The 15,991-nt window shown below is 41.2% G+C and overlaps 1 protein-coding gene across 1 annotated transcript in view; it reads left to right on the top strand.

Annotated features, from left to right (window-relative positions):
* Window positions 1-15,768, top strand: part of LOC109907398 (delta-type opioid receptor) — a 32,866-nt gene extending 17,098 nt beyond the window's left edge. Inside the window, exons 2-5 of the mRNA XM_020505333.2 lie at window positions 7,940-8,172; window positions 8,441-8,563; window positions 8,964-9,258; window positions 9,420-15,768. Of these exons, the coding sequence (XP_020360922.2) occupies window positions 7,940-8,172; window positions 8,441-8,563; window positions 8,964-9,258; window positions 9,420-9,660 (892 nt within the window). The 3' untranslated portion in view covers window positions 9,661-15,768. The remainder of the gene's footprint in view (window positions 1-7,939; window positions 8,173-8,440; window positions 8,564-8,963; window positions 9,259-9,419) is intronic.
* Window positions 15,769-15,991: the final 223 nt, after the last annotated feature.

Here is a 15,991-nt window from a genome sequence, read left to right as displayed (position 1 = left end):
TATGTTGGATGTGTTGTTGAACCAGAGGTCATGTATGTTGGATGTGTTGTTGAACCAAAGGCCATGTACATGTATGTTTGATGTGTTGTTGAACCAGAGGTCATGTATGTTGGATGTGTTGTTGAACCAAAGGCCATGTACGTGTATGTTGGATGTGTTGTTGAACCACAGGCCATGTATGTTGGATGTGTTGTTGAACCAAAGGTCATGTATATTGGATGTGTTGTTGATCCAAAGGTCATGTATGTTGGATGTGTTGTTGAACCAAAGGCCATGTATGTTAGATGTGTTGTTGAACCAAAGGTCATGTATGTTTGATGTGTTGTTGAACCAGAGGTCATGTATGTTGGATGTGTTGTTGAACCAAAGGCCATGTACGTGTATGTTGGATGTGTTGTTGAACCAGAGGTCATGTATGTTGGATGTGTTGTTGAACCAAAGGCCATGTACGTGTATGTTTGATGTGTTGTTGAACCAGAGGTCATGTATGTTGGATGTGTTGTTGAACCAAAGGCCATGTACGTGTATGTTGGATGTGTTGTTGAACCACAGGCCATGTATGTTGGATGTGTTGTTGAACCAAAGGCCATGTATGTTGGATGTGTTGTTGAACCAAAGGCCATGTATGTTGGATGTGTTGTTGAACCAAAGGTCATGTATGTTGGATGTGTTGTTGAACCAAAGGTCATGTATGTTGGATGTGTTGTTGAACCAAAGGTCATGTATGTTGGATGTGTTGTTGAACCAAAGGTCATGTATGTTGGATGTGTTGTTGAACCAAAGTTCATGTATGTTGGATGTGTTGTTGAACCAAAGGCCATGTATGTTGGATGTGTTGTTGAACCAAAGGTCATGTATGTTGGATGTGTTGTTGAACCAAAGGCCATGTATGTTGGATGTGTTGTTGAACCAAAGGTCATGTATGTTGGATGTGTTGTTGAACCAAAGGTCATGTATGTTGGATGTGTTGTTGAACCAAAGGTCATGTATGTTGGATGTGTTGTTGAACCAAAGGCCATGTATGTTGGATGTGTTGTTGAACCAAAGGTCATGTATGTTGGATGTGTTGTTGAACCAAAGGTCATGTATGTTGGATGTGTTGTTGAACCAAAGGCCATGTATGTTGGATGTGTTGTTGAACCAAAGGCCATGTATGTTGGATGTGTTGTTGAACCAAAGGTCATGTATGTTGGATGTGTTGTTGAACCAAAGGTCATGTATGTTGGATGTGTTGTTGAACCAAAGGTCATGCATGTTGGATGTGTTGTTGAACCAAAGGCCATGTATGTTGGATGTGTTGTTGAACCAAAGGTCATGTATGTTGGATGTGTTGTTGAACCAAAGGTCATGTATGTTGGATGTGTTGTTGAACCAAAGGTCATGCATGTTGGATGTGTTGTTGAACCAAAGGTCATGTATGTTGGATGTGTTGTTGAACCAAAGGTCATGTATGTTGGATGTGTTGTTGAACCAAAGGTCATGTATGTTGGATGTGTTGTTGAACCAAAGGTCATGTATGTTGGATGTGTTGTTGAACCAAAGGTCATGTATGTTGGATGTGTTGTTGAACTAAAGGTCATGTATGTTGGATGTGTTGTTGAACCAAAGGTCATGTATGTTGGATGTGTTGTTGAACCAAAGGTCATGTATGTTGGATGTGTTGTTGAACCAAAGGTCATGTATGTTGGATGTGTTGTTGAACCAAAGGTCATGTATGTTGGATGTGTTGTTGAACCAAAGGTCATGTATGTTGGATGTGTTGTTGAACCAAAGGCCATGTATGTTGGATGTGTTGTTGAACCAAAGGTCATGTATGTTGGATGTGTTGTTGATCCAAAGGTCATGTATGTTGGATGTGTTGTTGAACCAAAGGTCATGTATGTTGGATGTGTTGTTGAACCAAAGGTCATGTATGTTGGATGTGTTGTTGATCCAAAGGTCATGTATGTTGGATGTGTTGTTGAACCAAAGGTCATGTATGTTGGATGTGTTGTTGATCCAAAGGTCATGTATGTTGGATGTGTTGTTGAACCAAAGGTCATGTATGTTGGATGTGTTGTTGAACCAAAGGTCATGTATGTTGGATGTGTTGTTGAACTAAAGGTCATGTATATTGGATGTGTTGTTGATCACTGGCAGTAATTTAATGTTGCTAATAAAGCTTTTACTGCAGCCATTCTGTCACATACTATATTTGTGTACTGTACATTCTATAAAGTAAAGATGACTCATTCACTTTTAGATAGTATGTTGCCAAAAATGCACACATTCGAAGCTCAACCAAAAAATGTGGAGTGGTTTACAGTAAAAAGAAACTGAATTATGAAAAACTATGGATTTCATTTCATTTTGTCTATTGTATGCAGGTAGAACTGAAACATGAAAAGTAATGCAGTTTTTGAAATGTAATCAACTGTTATTATTTTGAAAGTTGTTTTGCTATAATTGACTGCATGTTCCTCTTGGATAGAAAACATGTGCTAGTGTTTTGACAGAAATTAGACATTGAGTCGGGTTTGGCGTGTTTTGATAGAATGTACGGAGAGAAAGTTTTTTGCATTTTGAAGTGTAGAGTTGGTCTTCAATGAACAAAATGTGGTTCTGAGCAGAAATGAACTATTTGTCTAATTGTGTGATGTAGGTGTGTTGCTGTGTTAAGAGTTTAGACAAAGTATCTTAAGTATATGTAAACGCTTGTTAGCAATGGTTAAAAACTGTAATGGCTAATGTTACGAATGTGTGGGGGTGCATTTGATAAAATGTCTTGCTTGAGTCGTGTAGCTGGGTTACTACAGTAGGTGGTGTGCTTGGTTTATCCATACGTAGGGCATTAGTCTCAGGGGGAAAGCTCACTCCAAAACTGTGGAGAATCATCCCATAAGCTTGAGTAAGATTACCTTCAAACTCTGGTATACACCATAAACTGCCATCGTATAGCTCTGATTAGGTTGAAATCCTTTGGATAAGTGTTTACTCAAACACACAAAGATGATACATTTCCAGCCTGAAATATTGTACCCAGTGGAGTGGAAGCTTTATTGGGGTGTTTTTTAGGATGGGTGTGAGTCAGCACCAGCTCCCGTATCTTGCTGCATGTCTCCTCTCTTACTCGGTAGAGTGCGTGTGTTCTACTTCTGTCCCGACAGCTTGAAGAACACAGCGAGAGCTCTGGGATGAGTAGTGTGTGTTTGGTCAGGGAGGCGGTGGGAAGCGATGAAGGGTAGAGGGCACTGCTGCAGAGTATGGAGAAAACAGTGGGGGAGAGATTATGACAGATCAGACTTCCTGCTACAAAGACAAATTGTTACACCTTTCCTATATTCAAGTTATTTGAAACATATTCAAGTTATTAGCCTCATGAACATAGAAAGTTGGTTGCAGTTTCTGTGCCACAACTGTTCGATCTTTTAAATGTGTCTTTACTGGTAACCAGAATGTGTTATGTGTTATAAGGCTACAATTAGATTTTTTGAAGTGTGGTTTTTTGATTGCTTACTAAAAAGCTATTGTTTACCTTCTATATTTCTAAATACATAAGGTATATTTGTTTGGCTACCACTCAGATCATATTTTGGCCCAACAATCCCCAGGTCTAAATGCTAATGTCTCCAATTCGTAGTAAACTGGCTGATTGAAACACCCTCACAACAGAGTGTGTACTCACAGCAGTGTGACTAACTCGGGTTCGAGTCTGCGTCTCCATAGAACCACACGACTCTGTTAGCCTTCTGAGCTAAACCCTCAGTAATAAGTCATGAAGCAAACACAACTCTTCCTCAACTCATCTGAGGCAAGGTTAGTTATCTAGCAAGAATGTGTCACTATAGCACTTCCGTTACAGCAGCAAGATATATTTTCATGTTGTGCTGCCTTTTAAACTGTCTGAAAGTTACACACGGAGCCCAGCGAACAAGGTCAATATTGGGACGAGTGATTAGCTAGTGGTGACAGAGTGTGATCAATGACTCTGGGTGTACGTGCCTAACATACAAAATGATGCCTGTGGTCCGATGAAGCTGTGATCAATAAGGCAGTAATCAATATTCACCAGCGTCAAGAGAAGGAAGCGTTCCATCCCCGTCCCGTTTCTCCTGGAACCAAGGCCACTGACTGGCATTTTTTAAATGACCCTCTGTTCCCTGCAGCAGTGAATCTAACACACGTGCGCGCGTGTGGGGACATAGAGGTTGCCTCTGTCCAAGGTTGGATACGCCATTCTAGGAGATACTTCCCTCGATGTTTGGCAAGAGAAAACGTATCTTGTGATGTGGACGAAGTATTGTGGCCAGACCCAGGCCGGAGAAGAGATGAAGCGTAGCTTAGCACTGGTGACTGCCCCCCCCCCCTACCAATTCCTGGACTGGCCCCCCGGGACCCCACACACACAATTGTGTTCTTTACAGTATTCTAAAGAATATACTTTTGGTTTACATATGTTTATGGTTTTGTTGTATGCTACTCTATACAACAGTAATGTTTAGCCTAATAAATATTTTCTGTTTCTACATTGCATTGGTGTTTACAGTGTACTTGTTACCCCTCTCAGCAGATTACTTTCACTGTGGAACATTGTATTGAAATGTAGATATAAGCCTATGAAAGACCAAAGAGCTTTAGATTTAGAACAACAGTGTTTACATGGTATATCCCAAAATGTACTATTATGAAAGCAGTGTTTGCCATTTGAAAGCAGTGTTAGCCATTCTTTCTGACATGTGTTTATGGCATTTTGAATGCAGTGTTACATTTTAAAGGAGATGTGAGGCATTTTGCATTTTGTGTGTGCAGTTTTAGGAATTGTGTGTAGAGTTTTGAAAAAAGGAGACAGTTTTGAAAACGTGTGTAAGCAGTTGGAAAAAAACTGTAATACGACATTGGAACAAATATCCCACGTTTTTTTTTCAAGCTTCCAACAAGGAGGATGGACATACAAAAACACCCCTATAAACTTGTGACATTAGCTAACTACTACAGGTTCAGAACCAGTTAAAAGGATAGCATTAACAGAGTGGGCACTGTGGGCAAATATCAAAGCTCATCTTCTCCCTCCTTTTCTGTGATTAATGCACAGCTGTCATCAACATAGCACGTTGTGATGAATCCTGCCTTGATGCTGTAACCTGCTGAGAAAATGCTTCGGGTTGGCAGCTGCAACCCCCGTACAAATATCCAAGCCAGTTCCCTGAACCGACTGTACCGTACAGTGCTGTACAGAACACCGTATCCTTTTACCATCCTGCCAGTACTGGTGTGTTTCAGCTCCTGTTTGTGTGACACCGTGCATATGACATCATGGCTCTTCCCCCACCACCCACCCACGTCTTCTCTCCTTCTCTAGCCACTTCATCAACATCCACCCACAGAGCCCAGAGGCCACCCACTCGATGCGTCTCTCGTCGCATCTCCGTCTCAGTGTGCGTGTGTGCAAGAGTGTGTGTGTGTATCATGTGTAAGCCCTGGCTCCTGTAACATTGGCTCAAGGCAGATGGATGTAGGCCATGGTTTGGACAGTTAACACCAGAAGGGACTTGGTGGTGAAGGGGAGGTGTGTGTGTGTGTGTGTGTGTGTGTGTGTGTGTGTGTGTGTGTGTGTGTGTGTGTGTGTGTGTGTGTGTGTGTGTGTGTGTGTGTGTGTGTGTGTGTGTGTGTGTGTGTGTGTGTGTGTGTGTGTGTGTGTGTGTGTGTGTGTGTGTGTGTGGAGGGAGTAGTGTAGGAGTGTAATCCCGATCACACCAGTTTAGGGCTGGCGATGATGATTCTACTTATGCAGATAGCAAACCCATCCAAGGGGTATAACAACGGCCTCTGATTCACTGTTGTTTTATAAATATGATAAATATGAGACACTGCTGACAGTGGAGCTAGGAAGCACAGACAGATTCATAGATTAAGTTATGCTGAATCAAAGGGTTCTAACAGACAGAGAAAGAAACCTCCCATCAAGAACAATAAAAATGTCTGTATCCTGCTATATTGTGCCTCAGAACACATCTGAGCACCAGAAACTCCAGGCAATAGTTTTAATCTGGCTCTGACTCGGATTTATAGCCTACTGCTGTTTGCGTATTGATGCTCTTATAATGTGAAGAAATAGCCTCTCTGTTGCATTAGCCTAAAAGTTTTTTTGATGCGAGTGTTTATATTAATTTGGGATCTATCGCATCCCACAACTGTCCCAGAGTACGTATGGAATATGTTTTTCTCACATAGAAGGACAAGTTGACCAATAGGTTAGGTAAACTGAATGTACTATGGGGCATTTTAGATTGACATACCTGTAGGCTAGTGTTTTTGCTGTTCGTCAGACATACTCATCTTGTTGGCTGGCGAAAAGTACATTTAGACAGTTCTAAGATCTTCAATATGCACCTAAGAATTCAGTAAGAAGGACACGTGCAGTTGCATCCCCGGTGTGTCTGTCTTCACTTGTAGCCTACTTTGGAGCTGAGATGCCTGTGAGAAGGACCCAAACACGTGACGGGCATTGGCTAATAATAATTCAGATTTATCCCATGATTGACACGTCTTTCAGCCATCTGTCATGCATATACAATAGATCGCCCTCCACCTGATCAATAGAAATATGTTATTATGTCTCAGGGAACTGAGATGATATGTATGCAATAGGCCATTTTGATCGTCTCAGTTCATCTCTCCATGACATTAGGCAGAATAAGGACAGCGAAGAGACTTTTGTGTGCAAGAGAAGCACAAGGAAAGATAAATCCACCCCAGCTGAGAGCTCAGAGCTCTGTGTCTTACCATACTACATATTGATTAGTTCCTTAACTACAGGGAGAATTCAGTACAGAAAGGAGGACATTTATCTAATTCCAACTCCAAAACCAATTGTGATTAAATCGCAACCCTCCCCTGATCGAGATCGAGGACTAGAGCCTCCAGTCGTCTGGTAATTCGATGTGTGTGTCTATGTGTACATTGGCATGCGTGTCTGTGTGTCTTGATGAGATGTATTTTGACCTAAATGAATAGCAGGTCAAGTGCAGAGTCAGTAGGGTTTAACACTTCTGTGGGAGCCGTAGGAGCAGAAGAGTAAACAGCAAATGACCAGCAGCTCTCAGCAGCAGGCACTCGACAGCCCTGCCCCTTCTCACCCCTAACCCACCATTAGTCTCATACGCAAATGGGATGCCTAAACATGGGATGGTCATCACAATTCTGGCTCTAGGTCTCTTTGCTGACTTCCATTATAGCCCCAGTCCCCAGAGGGAATTAGCTGGTAGTGTTTATATAGTACGAGCTGTAAGTGTCTGTTTATACATGTTATCGACCAAGGAGAGGAAAATCAACAGGCTACAATGTATTTATTACTGAGCAACAGGGACCAGTTAGGTTTGGAGCTTACAGTCACTGTCAACTACTGACCAGCGCCCAGAGCTGATTTCCATATTCCAGTAAATGTTGTTTACTTCATTCTGAGTGTTGTTTGGTTTAATTTTGTTGTCATTTTGGCTTTTGAAAGGCAATAGCTTTTATGGTGAACACACAGATCTGGACCATTGACTAAATGGACTTAATTTATCCACAAAGCCGTTCAGCGGAGTGCAAATATCTAGTCGACAAGCACTGTACTCTTTTAGGCAAACAATTGAGGGAGTTACGGAAATTCTAAATTGGCTTATTTTAGAGGAATAGACCAAAGAAAATCAGAAGTAGTTATGATCTAATACAGATCCGTAGTGGGAAATGTTCATCTTAAAACAGTGATCTGATCATGTCAATGCTTTACAAAAACCATACACTGAATTATGTGCTTAGAGCAATTTGTAGCTCACTAATACTTTAATCTCTAATCACTCATTCAGATAGAAATAGAAATGTTTCCAAAAACAATTAGAATAGCATGTTTTGCTGTTCCACACATGTTCAACACACAGCAAGAGATCAATTATCTTTACTCATCTGCCTCTGTCCACAGATACACCAAGATGAAGACATCCACCAACATCTACATCTTTAACCTGGCTCTAGCGGATGCCCTAGCCACTAGCACACTGCCCTTCCAGAGCGCCAAGTACCTGATGGGGACCTGGGCATTCGGAGAGGTCCTCTGTAAGGTGGTCATCGCCATTGACTACTACAACATGTTCACCAGCATCTTCACCCTGACCATGATGTCTGTGGACCGCTACATCGCTGTGTGCCACCCAGGTAAAGGGAGAGAAGCATTCCACATGGGACCCTATTCCCTTTATAGTGCACTACTTTTAACCAGAGCCTAGGGAGGCTCTGGTTAAAAGTAGTGCACTTAATAGAGAATAGGGTGCCATTTGGAATTCATCCTGATCAACTCCTAACCTCTCGCGTAAATAAATGAAAGGTTGCATAGAACCAATAATCCACCACATAAAATGTAAAAAAGGCCAGCAGTCACTGTAATATATATTGCAATTGAACCGTAATTTCCTGTGTCACCCAGTGAGAGCCCTGGAGTTCAGGACGCCTGCCAAGGGTAAGATCATCAACGTTCTGATCTGGGTTCTGTCCTCTGCCATCGGAGTGCCCATCATGGTCATGGCTGTGACCAAAACGACAGACAGTGGTGAGACAGCATTGTTAAACTAGCACGTTTTTTTACACTTCTTTCAAAAGGATTTCTTGTATAGCCTCACCCATGTTGGAGTTTTCATCATTTGAAACTCAACATGTTTTGGGGAATTTGTCTGTTAAATTCTTAGTTTTTTAATCCCATAAGGGGATAAATCCCTCTTACTGCAAAAATGTACAGTATATTAAATATAAATGATCTCTATAACATAAACCTACTACAGTCTCCTCTCTAGAACTGTCTGTTTTTTAATCCCATTAAATAAGGGGATTAAGTCCCTCTTCCTGCAAATTTACAGAATGTTAAATCTTTGGTCAAAACCCCTCTCTCCGCCTTTCACCCCTCTCTCCGCCTCTCCACCCCTCTCTCCACCCCTTCACCCCTCTCTTCCTAGGTCAGACTATGTGCACGCTGAAGTTCCCCGACCCTGACTGGTACTGGGACACGGTCACTAAGATCTGCGTGTTCATCTTTGCCTTCATCGTCCCTGTCATGGTCATCACCATCTGCTATGGTCTGATGATACTGCGTCTGCGCAGTGTCCGACTGCTCTCCGGTTCTAAGGAGAAGGATCGCAACATGCGCCGCATCACCCGCATGGTCCTCGTGATCGTCGCAGCCTTCATCATCTGCTGGACACCCATCCACATCTTCATCATCATCAAGACCCTGGTGGAGATCAACTCTACGTAAGAATTTATGTTTTGTGGACTTTTATTTTCTTGTTAATTTTACTGTGTGCTTGTATTGTTTTTCATTAATCTTGCTTATTATTAGGTCAAATTACTTGGAAAAAGGGCATAAAATAAAAATGAATTATACATAATTTATCATTGCTTATTATTAACAGGAACCCCTACGTGAAAGCCAGTTGGCACCTCTGCATTGCGCTGGGCTACATGAACAGTAGTCTCAACCCTGTTCTCTACGCTTTCCTGGACGAGAACTTCAAGAGGTGCTTCCGGGACTTCTGCCTGCCCTGCCGGACCCGCGTGGAAGGCAACTCCCTCAACAGGGGTCGGAACGCCAACCGGGAGCCCGTGTCCGTCTGCACTCCGACTGTAGCTGGGAAGGAAAGGAAGCCTGTATGACTAGGCATGGACCAGATCCCTTGTGGTTCTGGTTCTCAACCCAGGAGGGCCCAGCAAGACATGCAGTCTGAGGTCACCCAGATCTCCACAACAGAGTTCTGACAGGATAAGCAATGATTTAGTGAGACTCACAGAGTTGTCAGTAAAGAGGGGTCCAAACCACACCATAGAGGTTTTTTTGGACCACATAATTGATATTCCTCCCAGTGAGATTTAGGAATGTTCTTTATTGTTGCTCAGAAGAAGACAGATTCAATGTTTCACCATAAATCGTTTTCCGCTATCCAGAGACAATCTGTGACGGTGCCAGAGCTTTTGAGTAGCGCATTTCTGGTTTGTGACAAATGGATGTCTGGCTGCAGAGAGAATACACAGGATGTTGTCAAGGACAGTGGTCCAAAGAATGCCACATGGTTTCATCAATTAGTCATCCTTGTTTGTGACTGATGACAAGCTGCACAAATATGGGACTGGGGATGTTTTTAAAATATAGGCAACAGGGTAAGGGAAACCACCAAATGAGTAGACACAGTGCATTCTGCAACTATTCAGACCCCTTTTCTACATTTTGTTACGTTACTGCCTTATTCCAAAATGTATTCAATTACAGCCTCAAGTCTTCTTGGGTATGACGCTACAAGCTTGGCACATCTGCATTTGGGGTGTTTCTCCCCTTCTTCTCTGCAGATCCTCTCATGCTCTGTTAGGTTGGATGGGGAGCGTCACTGCGCAGTTATTTTCAGGTCTCTCCAGAGATGTTTGATCGGGTTTAAGTCTGGACTCTGGCTGGGCCACTCAAGGACATTCAGAGACTTGTCCCAAAACCAGTCCTGCGTTGTCTTGGCTCTGTGGTTAGGGTCGTTGTCCTGATGGAAGGTGAATCTTCACCGCAGTCAGGTTCTGAGCCCTCTTGAGCAGGTTTTCATCAAGGATATCTCTATACTTCGCTCTGTTGATCTTTCCCTTGATCCTGACTAGTCTCCCTATCCCTGCTGCTGAAAAACATCCCGACAGCATGATGCTGCCACCACCATATTTCACCGTAGGGATGTTGCCAGGTTTCCTTGAGACGTGACGCTTGGCATTCAGGCCAAAGAGTTCAGTTTTGGTTTCATCAGACCAGAGAATCTTGTTTCTCACGATCTGAGAGTTCTTTAGGTGCTGTCATGTGCCTTTTCCTGAGGAGTGGCTTCCGTCTGGCCACTCTACCATAAAGGCCTGATAAAGGCCTGAGTGCTGCAGAGATGGTTGTCCTTCTGGAAGGTTCTCCCATCTCCACTGAGGATGTCTGGACCTCTGCCAGAGTGACCATCGGGTTCTTGTTGACCTCCCTGACCAAGGCCCTTCTCCCCCAATTGTCCAGTTCGGCCGGGCGGCCAGCCAGCTCTAAGAAAAGTCTTGATTGTTCCAAGCATATTCCATTTAAGAATGATGGAGGCCACTCTGTTCTTGGGACCTCCAATGCTGCAAACATTTTTTGGTGCCCTTCCCCAGATCTTTGCCTCAACACAATCCTGTCTCGGAGCTCTACGGACAATTCCTTTGACCCATGGCTTGGACTCTCTGACATGCACTGTCAACCTTATACAGACAGGTGTGTTCCTTTCCAAATCATGTCCAATCAACTGAATTTACCACAAGTGGAAAGTGGAAAGTTGTAAAAACATCTCAATGATGATCAATGGAAAGGGTCTGAGTACAAAAGGTCTGAATACTTATGTAAATAACGTTTTTCAGTTTTTTTATTTGAATACATTTGCAAAAACAAAGAAAAACTGTTTTCGCTTTGTCATTATGGGGTATTGTGTGTAGATTGATGAGGACCCCAATTTTTTTTTTACACATTTTAGAAAAAGAGTTTAACAAAATGTGGAAAAGTCAAGGGGTCTGAATACTTTCCGAATGCATTGCCTTGGTTGATCTTCTTTCTATTCCCTGGGAAGCAAGCACCTGTAAACTTACATTGATGAGGAACTTTAAAGAATGCTGAGGCATATTCTAAGCATCACACTTAACTCTACTTCCATGGAGTCAAATTAAGATCTCATGGGAAAAACAAAACATTATTTTCCAATTTCTCATCTACTTCAAAACAAAAGGAAAAACTGTGACATTTCACATGTAGAAGAAGAAACTACAGATTATTTTTGACAGGTTGGATGATGGATGAAAGCATTCTTTAGTGCAAAGCACTAGGGCACGAGACACAGAATCAACATGGGACAATGGGGCTGATAGCTATGTGATTCTGTAGCCAACATAATTTTTTATACTATATACTGTAAATAAAAACATTGCGTAGAGAATTCCCTACTGACTGACAATACGCTCCGACACCGCAGTTGTTGTCAAAGTGAGATAATATTACAACACTCCTGATATGATTTGAATATTTTATATTTTATGACATTCGCAACATGGAACATTTCTACATTAAAATCTACCACAGAGCTCTGTACCTGCTTGTGCCCTATAGCTGAGAATCCAGGATTGTTCAATCTACTGTACCATAGCATTTCCTTTCCAACGACACCTTGGCTGTCGGCTCCAATCCTACTTTCACGGGTAGGTTTTATCGGTTGGAGCAGAGAGGAGCAGAGAGGTGGAAGGGACCACTGAGAGGAATAACTAAATAGTTATAGACCACTGATTGAGGTTGGAGGAGCAGACGGAAGACGCTGGGGCTGCATAGTCCAATCATGATCTACACTCTTTGTGAATGCATTACTACTCTGATGAATGTGAAAATTGAACAACAACTGCAGAACACTCACTGTGTACAGCACAACAACTTTAAACTGGAAGAGTATGGCGGCTTGTGAAACCGAAACCACAAACCTCTTGAGAATCACTGAGCATTTATATAGCTGAACCAAGTGAGATTTGAATAGGACTCACTATCTGTGTTACTGTGTAGTTGGAGAAAAACATTGTGTCATCTGTCAAATAAAATCTATGGCAGATTAAACTATGCTTAAATAAGGATGCATTGAAAAGGCATCCTATTCTCTATATAGTGCACTACTTATGAACACACAGTAGGTCCATTCTGCTCTGGTCAAAAGTACACTCTTAGGAAAAAAAGGTGATATCTAAAACCTACGAAGGGTTCTTTGGCTGTCCCCAATGTAGAACCTTTTAAATAACCATTTTCGGTACCACGTCGAACCCTTTCCATAGAGGGTTCTACATATGGAACCCAAAAGGGTTCTACATTTTTGGGACAGCCAAAGAACACTTTTGGAACCTTTTTTTTATAAGAATGTAGTGCAATATAGGGAATAGGGAGCAATTTGGCACGCAGACTCTATGAAACTGTGCAGTTGGAGAGAAACATTGTGTCATCTGTCTAAATAAATCTATGGCAGATTAGAGAGACTTAACTATGGCATTAAGTCATGATAAGATTCCTAAAATAGATGATCGTAGCACTCAATTATACTTTGAGGGCATCAATCAATGATAGCCATTAAATTGAAAATCACCCTTCGTATTTCATAGGCTATAATTTGAGTTTATTATATGGTATACATTCTCCCGGTAATCAATGCTGATGAAATATCCAACCTGTAAATCCTGCCATAGATTGCACCCCACATGGCACCCTATTCCCTATATAGTGCACTACACTATGCAGGGATTAGGGTACCACTTCAGACGCAGTTATAGTTTTGAATGACCTTGGACATGATGCTATGTCACAAACCACTGCGACAAACTCCAAAATGACGACGGAAGTTTTGTGATTCATTTAGCCAAATGATACTAGCTAGCACAGACTAAGAAATCAAATATAATATAATTACTGATTATGTCGACTTCATTCTTACAGGTGTAGGATCTTAATTGCTGCTGTGAATTTTTCTGCACAGTAGGAAATGGAAACTTGTACAGTATTTGAGTTTTGAAAAAGGCTTCCCGAAGTTTGTAATTTCCTATTTGAAATTTCAAACTTAATCTCCTACAAGAATTACCATGAATTATAAGCCACATAATCATTTCTCTTTCCTATTGCTGCATGATTATTTTCCTGTTGTAGCCAACTGGCTCAAATTAAGATCCTCCATCTGTAGATTACATGTAACTACTATGGTTAGATATTTCTAATGATGTGTATCTGTATGTCTGTGGACATACTGAAGTCAGAAGGATTCAACAGCTGCCAAAACAAAAGTCAGTTCAAAACTAAAATCACTTAACATGACTTTGTAGTATACAAAACATTAAGAACGCCTGCTCTTTCCATGACATAGACTGCCCAGGTGAATGCTATGATCCCTTATTGTTGTCACTTGTTAAATCCACCTCAATCAGTGTAAATGAAGGGGAGGAGACAGGTTAAAGTAGGATTTTAAGCCTTGAGACAATTGAGACATGGATTGTGTATGTGTGCCGTTCAGAAAGTGAATGGGGAAGACAAAATATTTAAGTGCCTTTGAACGAGGTATGGTAGGTGCCAGGCGCACCGGTTTGAGTATGTCAAGTACTGCAACGCTGCTGAGTTTTTCACGCTCAACAGTTTCCCGTGTGCATCAAGAATGTTCCATCACTCAAAGGACATCCAGCCAACGTGACAACTGTGGGAAGCATTGGAGTCAAAATGTGCCAGTATCCCAGTGGAACGCTTTTGACACTTTGTAGAAACAAATTGAGGCTGTTCTGAGGTCAAAGTTCACTAACTTTTTCAGTTATAGCTGAAACAACTGGTGTATGTGATTCTGTATGCTTTCTTTATGATAACTTTATGATATTTTCATAGTGATAATTGATCACATAGTCTACTGCTGAGGGTAGCCCTAAATGCTAAAAAAAAATAAGAAAGGAACTGATTCAGTCCGACTTAAATTGTAAAAATGTAATTATAGACTGAGAATATTTTATACCTAGTCTTATTTGCAGTATATTTCATGGCAGTGAGTAAAAATGCTTCAGCACTAAGAACACAGACTACTGAATTATTTACAGCTGAATCCATTTCTGGTTTATGTTCTCGTCGCTTTTGTCGGTATTCCTGAGACCCACCTTATATGTGATTTCTAAAATCATGTATTTACGTGGTAGCAACAAAGGAAGATAGTGTATTAAAATGTGAACAGCCTACACATCATTATGTATTACAGATATGATATTGACATGTTGACATGCATTAGCTTTGCAAACAAGCACAAATCTACCGGGTAGAGATATTTAAGTACTTTCCTACCCTGTAACAATGTTCACACCTTCCATAAATGAACTGTACATGGCAATATAATGGCCATCTAAGTATGGTTTTAACACCCTTTAATACACAGTGGGACCATAAAGGTAACAGTACATCACACTGAAAAAAAAGCGTGCTAATGTCACAAATTAGAAAATGGCCACTACAACAGGAACGGTTGCTAATAGCCTACTATAGCCTTCTTGCCTCTGCTATAGAATAATGGATGTTATTTTGATTAAGGCTAACTCCTGCATCATTTTTCTCGAAACCCGCTGTCAATAGCTGCAGCATTGTACCTTTCCGTACTCTCTTTATGTGAATCACTCTTTGTGTTGAATCTCCTATCTTCTTTGTTCACAATCTGTCGTTCCTGTTGTTATACTTATATTTTGGTTTTCACACTTTATATAAGTTCATCTACAGATGTTCAACAAACTATCTGTAGGCAATCAGCAGCATTTCAACAGCTTGTCTTTAGCCTACAGATTGACTATCTCATCCAAACAAAGTGTTTCCTATATTCTTTCTATCACTTCTTCTGCCGTGCTTTGGATATTGCAGTTAGCTCATTTTTTCATGAATTAATATAAATCGATATGGAACTCCTTTAAAAACTATAAAATATTGGAACATTTCTGTAACATTAATAAAAAAAAGATGTATGTTTGATTGTATTCAATGTATTGCCAGAGACTGTAAGGTATTTGTGTTATTCATACTTGAGTCCATCATGGTTAACCTTGCAGTGGTCATGCAGTAATCCTTATAGTTTATAGTTTAAGATAGATGAGCATCTATTGTAAAAATGCATTGATGAACGAACAGCAAGCCAAGGTGTTTTACAAGAAGCCTGTCTCGGATTATTGATTAAAACAACACAAATCAATAAAAATGAACATGGTAGCAAATTATGTGTCCCAATTTGTAAAAACCATGGGATGATTTGTAGAGCCAATGGTGCCTCACACCCATTCACATTATATTATGTTTTTTCTTGTGTTCCTCCATTTTATATGATATGTTACGAATGGTCTGGTGGAGGAATATCGGTAGTACAGTATCATACGTCTTGTTGCGTTAGCGTTTGTGGCTAGCATTAGCTAGGCAAGGGGTTAGGGTCAGGGG

Source organism: Oncorhynchus kisutch, linkage group LG17 (assembly GCF_002021735.2).
Source record: "Oncorhynchus kisutch isolate 150728-3 linkage group LG17, Okis_V2, whole genome shotgun sequence".
Lineage (NCBI taxonomy): Eukaryota > Metazoa > Chordata > Actinopteri > Salmoniformes > Salmonidae > Oncorhynchus > Oncorhynchus kisutch.
Note: the sequence above shows the minus strand (reverse complement) of the source record. Positions and strands in the feature narration are given on the sequence as shown.